General features: G+C 39.9%; 1 protein-coding gene across 1 annotated transcript in view; it reads right to left on the bottom strand.

Moving 5' to 3' along the window:
- Nucleotides 1-250: 250 nt before the first annotated feature.
- The window catches only part of B4GALT5 (beta-1,4-galactosyltransferase 5), a 109,164-nt gene continuing 90,728 nt past the window's right edge, over nt 251-18,686 (bottom strand). The window contains exons 3-9 of the mRNA XM_027852433.1: nt 12,703-12,816; nt 10,335-10,459; nt 8,629-8,745; nt 7,029-7,216; nt 5,948-6,070; nt 4,074-4,175; nt 251-3,371 (exon numbers count right to left, since the gene is read on the bottom strand). Coding sequence (XP_027708234.1) covers nt 3,224-3,371; nt 4,074-4,175; nt 5,948-6,070; nt 7,029-7,216; nt 8,629-8,745; nt 10,335-10,459; nt 12,703-12,816 — 917 coding nt within the window. The 3' untranslated portion in view covers nt 251-3,223. The remainder of the gene's footprint in view (nt 3,372-4,073; nt 4,176-5,947; nt 6,071-7,028; nt 7,217-8,628; nt 8,746-10,334; nt 10,460-12,702; nt 12,817-18,686) is intronic.

Raw genomic sequence — 18,686 nt, 5'->3', positions numbered from 1 at the left:
AATAAGCATTAAAATGTTTGTCGACTATATTACTCAAGTCTACTTCTCACTCCATCTTAATTGTGTTCTGGATGCCGTGGTCCCAGCTCCAACAACAGGAGACAGGATGAATGTTGTGTGGCCTGCTCAATGGAGACAAAACTGGTTTCAGCGATCCCAAAGAGCAGGGTGAGATGGAAATCTGCAAAGAAAATGATACTAGACAAATAACCAGAGCTGAACAGAAAGTGATGACACCGAAGTCTCATTCTTGAATATGTATTTTTTTTTTACTGAAAAAATCATTCATAAATTAATAACATACAAAAATGTACAAACACATGAGTAATTAAGATAATGACAAAGGACTACTTTTGTGAAAAGTGTGTGGTCTGCTTTTTTTTTTAAAACATCTTTAGAGTTCAGTGCAAAAATGTACCCCTGGCACCTCTTAAAAACATAAAGGACAAGTTCAAAAAACCTAGTGATGGACAAAAGTGACCTACATTTTGATGCCATCTGAAATGGTGACTACAGATAAGCCACATTTGGAGTTCCTGCTCAGCTGCAATCAGTAGAAGAACCTTTGGCAAGGATTCTAAACCAATTCAGAACCAAATAGTTTTTAGCCAATTGAAACCCCATATAAATCTGTAATGGGGCAAAGCTTGGGTAGGTTGGGGTAGAGAAGTGACTTCCATTTTTCATCTATGCTCTCCTCTTCAGTGTCCTGAAGGAGGGGCTCACCATCGACCATGTAGAATTCCAGCTGCCAAAACTCTATGAGATGGTGTTGGCTGGCTGTTTGCATTTTTAAAATGAGCCCTTCTTTTACACCATTAACAAAACATGCACTTGCCTGTATGTTTTTGTTTGTCTTTTGTTTTTTTTTTAACAATCACATTCATTCTTACTACATTTGACTTATGGGATAAATGACTAAACAGTGCAACATTAAGAGATTCCACCTTTACAAAAAAAAAAAAGAAAAAAGAAATCCGTGATTGCAAATGAATACAACTGATTCTATTTTATGCAATGAAACGGACCTTTTCAGGTTGTGTTTCGATCTGTTCCTTCAACCCCTCCCCTCAATCAGGTGAAACTTTTGGGCCAATGTTGTCTTTCCCAGATGGTAAATATTCTCAAAAAAGAGCTTTGTTACTAATAGAAATTAGTTTAAAATCTTGGCATATACACATACATCACCCACCACATAGAGGATATTTAAGTTAAAAAGCTGAAGAGCAAATCAATCCAAAATATCCTGACCATCGCATTAGATACAGTGCTTACACTTCCAGGACTAAAGAGGGAGAATGTAGGGTCAATTTGAAAAGGGTCTTTGAATTTCTTGAGGGGAAGGGGTGGAAGGGAAGGGAACAAAATCAAATCTTTATTGCTATATGCTCTATGAACAAAAATCCTGTGTATAATGTTCCCTCATAAAGTTGTTGTAAAGCACGTGTGTTCAAAATACTTTTAAAAAACATGACAGCTTACCAGCTTTCTCAAGAACAGTTTCCTGCACTCTCATACAAGCTGATAAGTATGACAAGCTATAATACCACATTTTCTAGATACCAATTGAGTCCCCAAGAGACAAAGAAACAAATACAACCAAACTTGGCCAATCACACCCACACTCCACGGGTGTGGGGATCATATGTCCATGGAACCAAACACATGCAACAATGGAAAAAAAGAATTCCCACCTACATACATACTTAGGTAAACCATGAAAGCTATGGAAGTATAAAGCAAACTAAGGCAAATGAAGAAAAAGGAAAACATGAAGTACTCTTCAGAGAGGATTTCTAATTATAATATGTAAATATATGTTATGTTAAAAAAAAATAAATCTGGTGCTTTCCAGCACAGACATTTTGGGAGATTTTTTTCAGGTCCTATAGAAATCAGTGAGTTGTACACAAAGAAAATTTAAGCGGCGTCAACCAAAATGCAATTTGGAATCAGGTCTCAAAAAACAGGAGATAGGAAGAGAGTACTTCATTCTCATACTTCAAAAGCTTTCTCTGACTGTTGGTCAATATTCTCCTTTTAGCTGTGCTTTGCTCACTGACATATTTGTGTTATCCACTCCCTGGCTGAATTTTAAAGACTTCAAATGTTTGTTAATGATAAAATAACCAAAACAACTCTTCTGAAAAGAAAAAAGAGCAAAGTGAGGAGGAACCACTGAAGCCATTGGTAATTTAGGAATAAACTAGAATGACTAGTTGATTTCCGGGGACCCCAAATTCCTCAATAGAGCAAAGATGGGGAATAGTGTCAAAGACAGTCTGGGGCACATGCACAAGTTTTTGTGAGGGATCTGGCTCTGGGCAGGCACAGTCATGTTTCACACCCTCCACGGGCGGGAGAAGTGATTAAGAAAAAGGGGCCAGAATAAGAGTCAACACGAAAAGTCAGGGCCAGGAAGGGGAAATAGAGGAGACATCAGCTACAAAAGATATGAAACAGACAAATCAGATATTTTGTTCCTTTTTGAAAGGTCTCCCCAAAGAGCCAGAATTTCAGTGATAAAAGATACACTGCAACTACATTTAAACTAAGCCTGGCACCTGTCAACTAAATAAGTGATTGAATAGGTAAACTCTCTGCTTGAATCTGAGTCAACAGTAAAATTAAATTAAAAAAAAAGAAGAGGCAATTTACACAGCTTATTTACACTTTCGCTTCTTCAAGAAGCGATAGTTATATATCTCTATGTACCCCCCCCCAAGTAATTAAAAAACAAAACAAAAACACCACAAATGTAGCAGGATGGATGAGGAGTGGTTCATTTGCTCTTCCATAAAGGCAGCTGCCCTTGTAGTGGGATTGGTTCTTTGCCTCCAAAAGCAAAGAAGATGAAGACGTCATTCAGAAGAACAAGCTCCGTGGCAGGACATCAGCCATGTCTGATCACAGTTCTGGTCCTGGAGATTGTGGCTGAGACAGGACATAGGGAATGGAGAGGTGGAGAGAAGAGCAGCAGGACAGACCACCATCATTGGAAAAGAGAAAGCAAGTCCTGATGAGTGAGGCTCCCAAACTTGCTACACAATCACACTGGGCCTGGACAGCGAAGACATTTTGTGCGTGCATTTTGCAATAGTATTCTTCAAACCCTGTGATCCTTCATTAGCCCATGTATTCCTGTTTTCTTCCCGTGCAGATTCACAAAATATCTCACCAGGTTGTCTTGGTAATGGGTGAAACAAACTTATCTTCTCTCCTCTTAATATTCATTCACCTGAGCCAGCTCTGGTGTCAAGTTTACAGTTATATTTTTATACAAGGCGTCATATGTGATGTTTGCAAAGTAGTTCAAGTTATTGAGGCCATCCAGAGCTTGTCTTTCCTTTGACTTCCTCAATAACGCATACCTGTTCAAGGACGAAACACCAACATGCTCAGCTCTAAAGTTAGGTCTAATACCTCTCTCTACATATGCATATGTCACTGGGGAAGGGGAATGGAGAAGACAGTAGAACATGTGACAGAAAACTCAGGAAAGGGATCCAAACGAGGGTACTATTTCAGTTTCTTTTGAAGATACCATAATGATTCTAACCAATGAGATTTGTAAAATGGTGTTCATAATGATAATCATCTGTCTGGGTTGGTCCAGAAAAGAGAGACAAAGAAAAACACAATACTCACACTTGCTGTGGGCCAGCAAAAGCTAAGCTACCAGTAGGGAGGAAGGCAATAACAAGGACACCAGAAGATCACGAAGACCGAAAGCATGGAGACTTGTGATATATATATATATGCCTTGTTATGGGGCAGGGTGAGGTATGGAAAAATCTTCATTTTAGATGAACCTTGATAAATTCTCAAAAGATTATGGAACAGATGGCAAAACATAAAATGGAATTACTATCTTCCTTCAAAGATTTCACTCTCAAATTTCATTGACAGTCAGGCATTCATGGCAGCCTTCTACTTAAAAAAAATGTAGGTAGAATTAGAGTATTGTGGGGCAGCTGTCATTAAATAGATCTTAGATGCAGAAGTGAATTGAGGCCGTTAGAGATGAATAGTATTGAGGATATCTTTGTGATGAACAAAGAAATTACACTTACCTCCCAAGAAACTGCACTTCTCCTCGATGGTGGTGAGGGATAGATTTATACTTCCCAGTGTCGCCTTCTGGCCGGCTCACTGAGTAGCCTGCATTCTGTACTCTGAAAAGACAAAGAGGACTGGATTTTAGACTACAGTAGAGATTTTGGAGAGAATGGGGAAAGAGAGGAAAGAAAAGAAAGAGGGAGAGGAAGAGGGGAAGAGACACAGAAAAAGAGAAGAGAGCTTTTAACAGAGTTCAAATCATCGTTAAGTGGATAAAAAAGTCCCCCTGTCTATTTTAACTTTGACCAATTGAAGGTTTACAGTTCTGTAAATCCCAAAGAAACTCAAAATCCCTGGCACGGGACTTTAATTCATGGCTAATGACCACTCATCAGCATGAAAGGAACAATAAACAGGTATCTATAATAAGTAACATAGCACGTCTTATCCTTGATGTATTGATTAGGCTAACACAAAGATTTCCCAATGATTTTTATTTTATTTTATTTTATTTTTTAGGCAATTGGGGTTAAGTGACTTGCCCAGGGTCACACAGCTAGTAAGTGTCAAGTGTTTGGTCTGAGGCCGGATTTGAACTCAGGTCCTCCTGACTTTGGGGCCGGTGCTCTATCCACTGCGCCACCTAGCTGCCCCCCCAATGATTTTTATGACATCCAGCTCCCAGCTAGAGGACATGCCTCCAGAACTCCCTAGAGAATGATTGATCCTTCCCATGTGGGTGTCTATTTCTAAGGATCTTGGTAACATGAAGACTTTTACTCTTTTGCTGGGATGAATCAATCAACCTTTATGGCACTGCACAGTTTCCTAGAATTTAGAGTTGGAAGGGACTTCTCAATCTTAGATAATAAACTTCCCTGGCCTGAGCCAGCCTGATTCTGAGTTGCAGAATCAAACATAAACAGCCATTCACAAACTCACAAGATAAATGATCTAGCAGATAATATTAGCAGCTTATGTTTATATGGGGTTTCACAATTTACAAAGTGAATTCCTAATAGTCCTATGAGCTAATTAATAAGTTTTTAATAAGCTTAAAATGAGTTACCCATTTTACAAGTAAGGAAGAGGTAGTGTGACATAGTGGATATAGTTCTGAGTTAGAGACAGGAAAACCTGGGTTCAAATTCTCTCTCTTAAAACCTCTAAAGTATCTCAAGTACTTTCCCAAGAAAAATCTGCAAGGCTATTGCTTTGTGTTTTCACTTTAGGGAGTTCCCTAAGCTAATGAAATAATATATTTATTTGTATACAGATAAGGAAACCAAGCTTAGAGAGATTAAATGACTTGCCCAGGGATATATACAGAAAGGAATAAAAAAATTAAAAGCCAGCATTTGAACCTAGGTCTCTTGATGTCCAGCATTCTCCTCACACCACACTGCCTCCTCTGGGTCATTAGGTATAATGTAAGGATGCTTAAGGTAAACATTTAATCTTTTGTAGTATAGCCACCTGATGAGCTGGTTTATATAAAGCCCTAGATTGCCACCAAAGCTTACTGTCTATGCATAAGTGCCTTAGTTCATCTTATGAAATAAATGAATTTTTTTCACTTTACATCTCTCATGCATTTTCCATATATCATTCTATATTACAGATATCTGTGTTAAGGTCCACACTGTGAGCTCCATGAGGGCAGGTACATTATTTACACTTTATACTTCTCCCAATGCTGAGTGCAAGAGAAATAAAAACAGGTGTCTAAGGATATACATTTGCCACTTTTTGGTAGAAACAAAATATTTCCAAAGCTCTGTATCCAAAGAGGTAAATAATCACTTAGCCAGAGACAGGGAGCTAGATTGCAAGGCCCATATAATTGAACAAGACAGGGATCTTTGACAGTCATGAAAAGAAATAATACCTGTTCCAGAGGTCATCATCTTCTCCACCCCAGCCCCAGAATGCATTAGGAAAGCCATTAATTTTCTGAAACTGCTCTACCGTTAAGCCGCTCACTCCACCAAAAAACTCATTATAAGGAAGCCTACAAGAGAAATCATACCATTAATCATATGTATTTTTATTTAATCAGTTACTTTCTTCCACAGCAGGAATGTTCTCAGGTATCCATCTGGTTCCAACGACAACAATATTTCTTGGGCTGCTCTCTTGAGCTACATAGTGAGGGGCCATGTCAAGTTTTCTCTTATGCCACCTGTTACCTTCTTTCTTCCCCAGAACTCTTCCTATTAAACTAAGAGAAAGTTTGATACCATGTGGTTACTGTTGACTCTCGGTTTCTTCCCCAATCCTGCCAAACAGCCAGTTACCAAGTTCCTAGTGATCCCATCTCCACAATATTGTTCATATTTATTCTCTCTTTTCTCCATTCTCAATGCTGCCGCTACCACCCTAACCTAAGTTCTTATTACCCCCTGCCTAGATTATTGCAATAGCCTCTGAACGGGTCATCCTGGTTCCAAACCATCCTTCACACTGCTGCCAACAGCGTCATCACTCCACTGCTCAAAAGCCTATCACATCTAGAGTAAAGTAAAAGGACCTTTCTTGGCAGTCAGGAGCTTCTATAATAAAAATACTAGCCTTATTTTCATATAACCACCTCAAAAGCACTCTACATGCCATCCAAAATCAGACTACTCTGATTTTTTCCTCTGAACATCTCCTACACCCTCTGCTCACACTGTTCCTGTGTCATGCCCTCCCCATGTATCTTCCATCCTTTGAAAACTGACTCAAATGCCAACTCCTTCATGAAACCTTTCCTCATCCTCCACTGGTAACAACCTTTAACCTTGGATCTAACAAAAAACGTGGTCCTTCTAATGTATTTTCTACGTGTTGTTGTATATTACGGTCATATGTATTTGTGCCTAATTGTGACCTCCATTAGGGCAGGAATCAGATCTGAATTATCACTTGTGGAATTCTCCCCTCCCTTCACTGCTAAGCACGGTAGGTGTATTTAAACGGATACTCACAGATACATATATTTATCCAGCTTGGTTGCAAAGTGCCTTGGCATCTGCCCACATCCATAATAGTTACGATCATTTTCTGGTATATGATCCACATCGTGAAAAATCAAACAATCCCAATTCAAGTCTCTCATTGCTTCACGAAAGCCAACATTAAAAAGCATGGCACGATTGAAGGGTTGAGTACCAGCCTGTGAAATAAAGTTTTATTTTTCAGCGGACTCTCAAAACACACACTACTGCCTCAGTTTTGTACAAGGAAAAGCATGCCACAGTATAAGCTCTGGCTCTGGTCTTGTTGCTCCCCGACTTATTACTGGGTCACCAAGGACAAGTCACTTGACTTAAGTTCCTCAATTTTCTAAGGCACAAATTAAGGACAACAGCACCTGTTCTACCTACCTCACAAGGCTACTGCAAAAATCAAATGATGTGATGGGCAAATATTTTGAAAAGTACAGAATACTATACAAACATGAATTACAACTATTATTTATGCTCCACATGGGTCATGCTTCCACTTTATCCCCTAATTATCATATGACACTTTGGCATTCATTTTCTTCAGGATAAGTCTAATGGGAGAGGATGGGTATAAGAGGGCAGAGCACTACAAATGGGAGCCCTGACCTGCAAGAGTTTCCTTCACCCCTTTTCACAAGAAAACCTGTGAAAGTCATCAACAAAAATGGTAAGTTTTATGCCTCAACAGCACAGAGAAAGAGCCTTAACTGAAAAGGGGAAGATAGTTTTGCTTAATAAATGGCTAATAGTGAAGGTATGAATTTCTTCTGATTGCTTCTTTCTTCAAGATGTCTCCAATGTTAGCACCACCTATTACATGAGTCAGGGAGCTACCATGTAGATCCAGGGTAGGTTGAGGTCACTTTGCCATTAAGCAGACTGACCTGAAACTCAGTTGAGCGCCATTTGAACAAGGAAAATATGTATAAGGAAGCAGGAGGTTTCCTAGTCCCAGGGAACCTCCTTTTGGGACCAACCTGGGGGTCACTGAGTATATTTTATGGAAGACAGAGGGGAGCTGTGCTCATTTATGCTTCTTCTTAGTCAAGTAAGTGTTTATCTGAAGCTCCCAGTGGTTTACTACATAGACCTTGAACATCTCCTAAGATACATGTAAACCTTTCATTCCATTTACAGATTCCAGAATACTAAATTACCTTAGAGATGGAGTCTAAGGGCTTCATTTTACAGATGAAAAAAATGAGGCCCAGAGAGAAGAGGCTTGTTTAAGGTCCCAAAGCTACATCTAGAACCAGTTCACCTGACTCTGACCACACTCCCATAATCTTAAAGCAGCTTCCAGAAATATGTACTTAGACACACAGTCCTTAGCCCAAACATCACACAAGAATCCTTTGTTCCTGGGTCAGAGTTTCATGATGCTAGGTGAACAAAGCATCTGTCTCCTACTCAGAGATTTACAATCATCAATGAGCAACAGAAACCAGTTAGAGCTATGGAACTTCTTGCTTCCCCCAGCACTCCTGTGACTGTTCAATGGTAAGGCTCAGGTTCTCTTACCTCTTCACCTGGGGGAAGAGAGTGGCACAGTCTACTAACAAAAGCAGAACCCACTTACTTGTTCAATAACATAGAATGCAAACTGCAGACGCTGGCGTTGTAGCATAGGAATCAAGTGCCGGAAAAGAACAGGGAGATGCTCATAACGGTTTCGGAATGGAATAAGGATTGCCACCTATAAAGAGACCGAGATAGGAGCCCACACAGTTAATCCACAACTCATTTGCCAGTTCTGCTTGGAAAAAGGGTGGGAATCAGTGACCTGACCATAGTATGGCTTAACTCAATTCAAACATTTACGAAGGGTCTACTCCACAGTTGGTGCTAGAGATATGAAAATGGAAATAAGACAAGTTCCTGACTCTATGAAGCTGATAAACTTAAAAAACAAACAAACAAAAAAAAAGATAGGGGGAGGGGAGGGAGAAGGAGTTAGAGGTACACAAATAAGTATGATGCAAAGTGCATGGTGATAAGCATAAACATCCAAAGTGTTTTATAAAATTTAAAGGAGAAAGAAGGGCTAATTTTTTTGTTTTGTTTTGTTTTTGGTGAGACAATTGGGGTTAAGTGATTTGCCCAGGGTCACACAGCTAGTTAAATGTCAGGTGTCTGAGGCTGGATTTGATCTCAAGTCCTCCTGACTCCAGGGCCTGTGCTCTATTGACTGCATCACCTAGCTGCCCAGAAAGGCTAATTTTTAATCTGGTGAAAGGCAAGGGGAAATTGGCCTGGGTATAAAAGGAGGATCCAAGGTATTTTATAAAATTTATAGCTGAAGGGAAAGGATAATTTTTATCTGGTGAAAGGCCGGAGAAAGAAGAGAAGAAGAGGTGATCCCTGAGATAGAACTTGAACTTTTTCTAGACTTTAAGTTTCAATACTGGTAAATCAGCTTCACACCTTAAACTGATTTCACTCTAGATACGACCCAGCTTAGTACAATCTTGTCCTCTAAGTTTCTAGTACTATCCACCAGCCATTTCTTTGTCTAGGTTAAAACAATATACCAATTTTTCTCTGGCACCTTTCTTGCAACCAGTGACTAGGACCGGAACACAGAGTCCCACCATCAAACTGACAATTATCCTTTCTAAAAATGATGGGGAAAAAAATGCCAAAATTTTAGTGCAAAGTTACCAAACAAATTTCTGTTTGTGAACAAGACGCATCTGCTTACTGTTCTTCAGACTACATATAGCTTTCCCATTACTAGCACCCTGTTTGAAAGAGGTGACCATCGTAACAATCCCTGAATCTCTGGGAAGAAACCAAAAGACTACTGAGCGTAGGGCATAAGGTCTACTTACCTTATAATAAGGTCTATTATATAAGGTATATTACCTTTTCTTACACCCAGTAAGGCAAAGTCTAAGCAAGTCAAATTTCTTTGTGAGCAAGGGTCACTGGCCAAAAAATCCTCGCCCTAGAACTATCCTAACAAAACCATTAAATTTTTGTTCCTGGATCATTTGCAATTAAGTGAATTAACAAAAGTAGTTGTAGTTTGGTGTGGCAGGAAGTGCTGGACTTAGGAAAACTGAGTTCAAATTCCATCGGTGACATGTATCAACCATGTGAACATCTCTGAGTCAGTTTCAAAAATGAGGATAATAACACTCAGTACCTACTTCAAATAGTTATTGCAAGGAAAACATAACTTCAAAGCACCAAGAAATGAGAAATGTATTACTACTATCAGGAGTACTCATAAGTGAGACCCCTGGACTGGTTTACCTTCTGGTAAACTGGACTCTAGTTTACCTTCCAACGAGGCATGCAATCACTGGGCTTCCAATGACCTCCAAGTTTGATGGCAGGGTCTCTAGAGAAGAATTCGTGGATGTCATCCATTCTGACTTCACTCATGTTTATATCTATTGGGCCCTCTGAAGGTAGAAAAAGAAAAAACTGAGAATCCAGAAAATCCACATACTAGTCTGCTACTCTGCAGAGGTCCAAAAGTTTTCCAATAGCTTAGAAAATGCTGGAAATCCCATCCTTTGATTTTCAGCTCATCGTGTGTCAGCTTAACCTCTGGCTACATCTCCCACAGGGTCATGACTGAGACAAACCAATACAGCTGCTGAAAATGACTGCTCAATTCTCTTTCCTACAACCAGGCAACCAACTTTTCTCATTCATGGAGAGTTGCTAGGAACCCTACATAGAGTCATCCAATTAAGACCACTAGCAAAAGGCAGTAGGAAATAAAACAATAATCTAACAGCTGAAACAAAAGTCCTGCCTATTTAATACAGGACAAAGTTATACTCCAAAAGAAAGTGCAGGTGCAGAATTTCTGGTGTCATACTCCAGTGAGTCCTGAGCTCAAGGCACCAAGAATCATGTCCAGGTTTACTATATTAGTTTTTTGTGTGGAAAAAGCAGGGTTATCGGGCAAACTGGAAAAAGACTGAAGACTACAATACATATTGATTCTAGCACTCAAGCTGTCTATGAAATCAAGAACCTCCCCACTGTGGAAAATGTGATTGGGGATGTTGCTTCTGCACATCACTCAATCAGGGGTTGAACTCTACATGACAGCTTTGGAGTCAGTTAAAACTGGGAGGGAATGCAAAAGTGCAGTCTAGGGGCTAGGTGGAAGTTGAATAAGGGAAGCCATAAATTAGAATAAGAAAACACTGTTGGTGGGTGAATAGACCAACAGGAGGAAAACTAGTTCTGAGATTAGGTATAGATTAACATCAAAAGGAGTGTTCATAGTATGGGCCAGGGTCCCTGAATTGTGGGGAGTGGGAGATGTAATTAGAGGTGGAGACTCACGTAGGAAGATTAGGTGCTTCGGATAGGCTGTAACCTCTATAATACTCAGCCAATGGGGAAACAGGGAAAGGAAATCTGAATGGGGAATGGGGAATAAAAAGGTGTGCATCTGTCAAAACGTGTGCTCTCACATGCGTGTTCTCACACATGTGGGGTGCCCAGCCTTCCCAGGTCATTAATAAAGCTTCTTTCTGATTCAACAATGGCTTTGTGGAATTCATGATATAGATAACATCACCAACCCCCTGCTCCCCCATCCCCCAAAATAAAAAACAACCCAACCTAATACCCTGCCTGGGGAAAGGAATACCCTGATGGTTGACACAGGTGTGGAGCTGAGTGAATGACACTGTGTGAGGCTTAGGCTGAAAATAATAAAAATGGCAAATAAATTCTGGTAGCAATTTTTAGACAAAACTGCCTAACCTCTTTGTTTCAGGCACCTGGACAAGCCACAAAAAGGACAAAATCCCAAAAATCAAAAGGGGATATCCTGAAGCCTCACGTGTACCCATGCTGAAAGACTAGAAATGTGCATTCAAATAATGCTTTACCTAAGTCTCTATCCCTAATAATGCCAGGATCATAAACATCCACACTTTCCTTAACCACCCATATAAATATTCCACTATAGGGCAATGCTTCATTATGGCATAGAAATAAATCTTGATTTCTCAGAAGTAGAAAGGCTTAGAGTAAGCCTATGAAAGGCTCATCATCATTCAGCCAGTCATCATTTGATTTTTTTCTAACCCCAGTAACTTATGTAGACCATCCACTAAGGCCCAAAAAAAACCCAAAACCAAAACACCAATTTATTATTTGATCATTTTCAGTACTTCCACCTAGACTGTGCTCTGCCAGCATAACCCTGAATAATCTAGAGACACCTTTATGCCATAAGGATTTTAGAGGAGGAATTTTATATGAGAAGCTTTGGGGGATGGAGAGCTTAAAATCTAGCGAACAATATGCACAATAACTAAAACATGTAAATAAAAAAAAATAGTAAGCTACATATAGATTAAATATCATGACCAATCTTGGTTCTAGGATTCATCATGAAATGTACTTTCATTCTATCAGAAAGACAGGGGAAGAGTATGGAACGTCATAAAGTCCGTCAGTCATTCAATCAATTGGTTTTGCTCAATCACTTTTGTTACAAAAGAGGGTTCTATGGACATAAGTAGGTATTGGGAATTATCTGTGATGTTAAAAAAAAAAAAAAAAAGGAATTGATACGACTTTTTTTTCCCCCAAGAAGTTTGTTTAAAGAAATCAAATGCAGGGAAGACTATCACTTGCAGAAGCAAGGAATATGAGATGGGGCATTACTCACTCATAGAAGGGAGTCTTTCAGGGCAGGTATGGTTTGCAAAATATGTAAAGTCTTCAGGAAGAAAAGTTGTGGTTTGCAGGAAGGTTTCACTGTGATTCAAGTCAAGAGGATAATCTGTGAGGGAAGGAGGGTTGGGGAAAAAAAAAAGAAGCAGCAAATTCAGATGAGAAACTTTAGTTATCTTGTGGCTTTTTCATACCAACCAAAAGCAAGCTGTTGTCTTTAGGCAGGATTCTAGGCAGAAGCAGGCATTTACCCCAACAAATAACATTTATAGTGTATCAGATGACAAAAAAAGTTAGTTAGCTGGTAATGCTTGAAGCAGTTTTAAACATACTCAACACCTGTATAGCAATAAATGTCAGTCACCTATAGGACAGGATAACACCAATCCTGCCAGTCACTATTTTCCATTTATTTCTTAAAGTGTCTCTTGTCCACAGGCTGTTATTTTGTTTTGTTTTGTTTTTGAAGATTCAGCTTAATTTCTTTGGAATTCTGAACCTTATCATTACATGAAAAATAAATGGCTGCTTGACTTTCCTTCTAGCCCTGTAATTCCAATACCATACTTACAATACAACATGGATGTGAGGAGAAGTACAAGGAAGAAATCCTCATCATTAAGCATCTGACCTGCAACTGAACTCCCACCCCCACCACAATAAATGTGCTGTATTGCCCAATCAGACTGGGAGCTCCTTGAGAAAAGGTACTGTCTTATTTTTTTTCTATTTGTATTCCTAGCATTCAGCAAAGTACTTCACATATGATAAGCGTGTAGTAAATTTTGATTCATTCATTCACTCACTCACTAGGCCTAAAGGCTACCTTCTTTGTGAAGCTTACACCAATAGTCTCCAGCAGAAATGACCTTTTTTCCTTCAGGCTTTGCATGACATTTTTTGGTTTCTCTCTTAAATGCTTACTTTTTATTTTGCATTATAGATACAGGTTTAAGGTACAGTTGTCTTGCTAGGCTATATGCTGTGTCTTATTTATCTCGATATTCCCTGGCCAGCCCCAGCACAGGGCCTGCACAGTGAGGTGCTTTAAAAGCATTTGTTAATTCTGACAAAAGGGTACCAGTTTATTTCAACTCACCACTACCTACTTCACAAGTGCTGGGGGGAGAGGGAAATTTAAAGGAGAACCTACTTGTGGAGAATTTTAGTAGGGACAAGTTAGAGGAACCAGGGGAACTCTATACCCCTTATTACATTTAACAACTTTCCTGGGACAGCAAAGCAGCACCTGGCCCAGAGACCAGCATTTATTCCAAACTAACAGATAATTACCATACAAAGTAGCAAGCAACCCTGAAAGGAAAGGAAGGACTGTTTGCACACCATCCTCTCAACAATCTTTAGTCATCATATCCTAGAGTCCTAGGTCATAAAGTTCATAGTCCACATAATAAACTCCCAACTCCAACTACTACTTCAATAGATTAGATAAAAGAATAAGCAAAAACAGACATGTTAATTGATTTTGTGATTCATGCTTACAACATTTATTTTTTAAAATTCAATTCTGTTCAAACATTAAGCTTTTAAAGTGAGAGAGGAAAAAAAATAAAGATCCTTAGTCTCTTCCTCCAAGGACCTTGCAATAATTCACATTTCTATTAGTGCTTCCTTTCCCCCTACTTACCCTGTAAAGTATATAATATAAGTTGTTATTATCGTCATCTCTATTTTATTGAGCAGAAACTAACTCAGAGAAAGGTGAAGTGACTGGGCTAGGGCTACCCAGTCGGGATCCTAGCCCCGGTCTCTGCTGACTTCACAACACCGTAATGCTGCCTCCCAATGGAGTAGGGAGTGAGGCGACGTGCAGCAAGACGGGAGAAAGAGAGCCAGCCTCAGGAGTCAGGGCAACCTGAATTCAAGTTCCAGCTCCTACACACATTGACTATTTAGCTCAGGGCAAGCCAGAACCTCTCAGTGCCCCAGGCAACTCCCTAAAACTATAAAATATTGCACAACAGGTCCGGATATGCTTCAGTAGGGCAAATTTCCTCACTGGGGAGCTGTCTACAACAAAAGATGAAGCCGCAGGTGTGGACCTCAGGCCTACAGGATTGCATCAGCCTCATCAGTACCCGAAGTACCCTTTGCCCCTTGGGTTAGAAGAGTAGAGGGCAGAGCAAAGAACACACACACACACACACACACACACACACACACAGAGCAAAGAAGACAGACAGACACACACAGACACACACACACCCTCCCCCCCCTCCAATCTTCCTTTGGTGTGCTGTCTTCCCCAGTTCCAAGGTGACGTCCCTGAGGGCAGGGACTGTTTTCCTTTTTTATTTTTGTTTTACCCGCACTTAGCACAGTACCTGGCACATAGTAGGAGCTTAATGTTTCCTGATTGCTTGGACAAAAAAAAAATTAGGGAAAACAAGACAAAGATAAAGAGAATACAAATTAAAATATGGTAAGTGAGAAGAGTACAAAGTGCAAGGCAACCATGTGAGGGAGAGATCAGAGAGAACAGAGAAGTCTTTACGGATTTAATAAAAACTTCGGAGGTAGTTTTCTTGAGAAGGAAATAAAATTGCTATAATTATATTTTGCTTATATTAGACAAACAAAACATCTAACACTAAAAACCAAAGTGGTGAACATTCCTCATGAACAAATTAATCAACAGAAGACAGTGGTTTCAAAGCTTCAGAGCTATAACCTACAGGAAGTAGAAAAACTGCCACAATTTTTCTCAAGAACTGACCGGTAGTTAATGCACCTACAGCTTTGGGGGTGGATTTTAGATAAAAATCCCTGTATTGAAAGTCTACTTTGGACAAAATCTTTCATGTTGGAAGGAGCCCTTTGAGGACAGCTAATCTACGAAGCCCTTCTACTGGGCAGCTGCATCCTTAGACAGTTGTCCAGGCTCTGCTTCAAGTCTACCAGTTACAGACTTCTCTCCCCAAAGTGGCATGTGAATTGGTAAATGGCATTTAATAGCTAAGAAGGTCCTTATGTTGAGGTAACATCTGCCCTCCTGAAACCCTTACTGGTCCTAGGCTCACCCCACTAGGACAAAGAAGAACAAGGCTAATTTCACTCTCCTCTAAATCCTCCATATGAATCCTTCCCACATGCTACTAACTCTTCTGAAGGATTGAGGGGGAGGAAGAATTAAGTGTTCATTGATTGCATAGTAAAGTACATGGTTAATTGGTGGCAGGCCTACACACCTCCCACTCCAGCAGCAAAAGTGTCAGGGAATTAAAAATGAGACTTCAGTTACATATGCTCAAAGCAGCACTTATCTTTGTATCTGCAGGCCCAGCTACCTAGAACACAGTAAGACCTTAATAAATTATCTGTTGATGAATTTTTAAAATCAGCTCCCTACTTCTCTTTGGCAGCATCTTGAATTTACTACGTGGGCAACCTTCTGAAAGAGGACAAGATTTCTGAACTTCTAGGCCAGGTTCTTCTTTTTCCACCAAATCTAATTCCTTTCAAAACATGACATGTTTTCCCCCAAGAAAGGCAAAAAGTAGTTGTTTCTGAATTTACAAAGTATTGAGAAGATGTATCCTCATCTAAAGAACCACACAGATATTAACACCACGTGGCTAATATTAATATCTTTACATACACAGCTGTTCCTCACTCAACCCCACTACACATCAAGACTCTGCCTTTCTTGAATTTACTTCCTCCCAGGATATCATGAAATAAATCTGCTTTGGCAACTATTCCTTCTAGTATTTTACTTAAAACAAGAGACAGAGGTCAATGGGTTATAGCAAATGATGATTCAAAGACCACCATCTCTCCTCGGACCCCAAAAGAGAGAGACCAAGGCCCTAACCCAAGAGCCTTGAAAATAGCAGTGTTCCCTAAACTATCAGATTTACTTGCCATCACTGAGGAAAGAAATCATTGTGGAGAAGGGGCCTACCTTTCTTATTACCACAACCACCACCATCACCATCACCAACTGATGACTAACTGCCATCAACAAGCAGATAGGCACAAGAGCCCTAGGTTTAGTAGCACTCCTTCCCCTCAGACCACTGGTCCTGCTTCCAGACCTACGCCCACAGCCATAATTTGGGAAAGCAACTCCTGTGAAGAGGAAGCCGGCCATTCTCATCAACTTCCAACCAGCTGTCTTTCACAAGTCTGGAAGTCATCTGAAGCTAGGAGGGCATCCTGAGGGGCAGACAGGAGGCAGCAAGTGCCAGGCAAGTCCAACTACCACCAACATCTTAACTACCAATCTCCCTTTGGACTATGACAGAGATAACCCAGGATCCTGTACCCAAAAGACTTTGGAAAGGCAATACTTCCAGCCCAGTATCTGCAGCCATCATCCCGGGATGCACTCCTTATGGAAATGCAGCCTGGCAACTGCTCCCACAGGTAGCTTCTATAGCCACATTTACTGAAGACCCAGAAAAGAGTTCACACCAAAGTCCTTGGCACTGTCAAATGGTCCACTGTCAGAAAGTGTTATGATTTTATCAGTGGAAATTACATTATAGAAGCATTAACATCTGCTTTGCTGCTGTATCCTATGGAACATGGATCTTTTCTGTCTAACTTGCAGCTCAAACCTTCCAGAGGTATTGTCTCCCCAATTTGGATGTCTTTTGAGTGTGTCTTATTTCCCTTTCTGTATCCTGAATATTTAGGCATAGTGCTTCACACTTGTAAGTGCTTAACAAATTACCAATTTATTAATTAATTCATTCAAAAAACCTCTTTATCCAAAAGCAAACGATTTCATTGCAGAATAAAATGCCAAAAGATTAAGAACCATAAAATGTCAGAGATGGAAGGAACTAGAGAGCATCTAGCTCAAATCCCTTAATTTTAAAGGGAAAAAATGAGGAAAATTAGTCATAGAAAGTAGGGAAAGTGACTTGGCCAAGGTTAAGTAGTTCATTAGTGCCCCAAGAACTGCACCTAGAACCCAGGGCTCCTGATCCTTAATTCACTGCTCTTCCCATTAGCAGATATTTAACTGCCCTAATGACATTTAAAAAAGACAGTCTGATAATCTAAAAGTAAGTTAATGGAAGACAATAAAAAGTTATCGGGAACAGTAAAAAGCAATTGGTAAGTAAAGACAAGAAGAAGAATATGCTTGGAATCTGAAACCATCCTGGTGCAAGAAGAGTTATTTCCTTATAGTTTAGGAAGTACCAAGCACCTGTCTCCACTACAAGACAAGACATTTTCTTAATGTCAGCAGAAGAAAACTATTATCCACATAAGCAAGTACGGCTGGCAAAAGTCACAAAACCATGGTGACCAAATTTGGAATATATATTCCAAATTTAATATATATTATCTCCCCTCAGCTGGACACCTCACTGCTGCTCAGCTCTTCTCAGGTCCCACAGCAGCTATTTCAAACCTCTTCTATTCTCAAGACCCTAATCCTGGACCTGTGCTCACTCTGCTTCTACTTTACCGAGAAAGTCAAGGCCATCCATTGGTTGTAACTATACTCCTACTTGCTCCTTTCCAGGGCTATCCTACGTCCAAGGTTCCCTGTCTGCCTAATGGCACCCAGCATTCTGTGAGTTGTTTTAGCATGAAGGGAAAGGGTGGTGGATACTGAGAAGGGATACTAGTAATCACAGTTATAAAATGTTACATCCTTTGGCTTCCTACTCTGGGTTTATTAACAGAGAAGACCATTAATCTTTGAGAAACGTTTGGCAAGGAAATATTTAAAAAGGTCTATTTAAGTTTTCTAAACAAAGAGACCCCTAATGTTGGTTTTCAAAAATTTGGGATGAAAAGGTACCTTTCATATCAGGATCTCTAAATAGTAAACCAGGAAAATTGTAGTAATAATAGGTTACTCAGAGCATTTAAAAACAAAAGGCTCAACTTTCAGAACTAGGGCTTTCCCACATCCTATATGTATGTATAAGTAGTTAGGTTAAATGTCTTCAGTTGCCTCCTTATTTTCATTTTGTGTGACAGCCTGGACTTGCA

Source organism: Vombatus ursinus, unplaced genomic scaffold (genome assembly GCF_900497805.2).
Source record: "Vombatus ursinus unplaced genomic scaffold, bare-nosed wombat genome assembly UNPS02000580.1, whole genome shotgun sequence".
In the NCBI taxonomy this organism is placed as follows: Eukaryota; Metazoa; Chordata; class Mammalia; order Diprotodontia; family Vombatidae; genus Vombatus; species Vombatus ursinus.
Note: the sequence above shows the minus strand (reverse complement) of the source record. Positions and strands in the feature narration are given on the sequence as shown.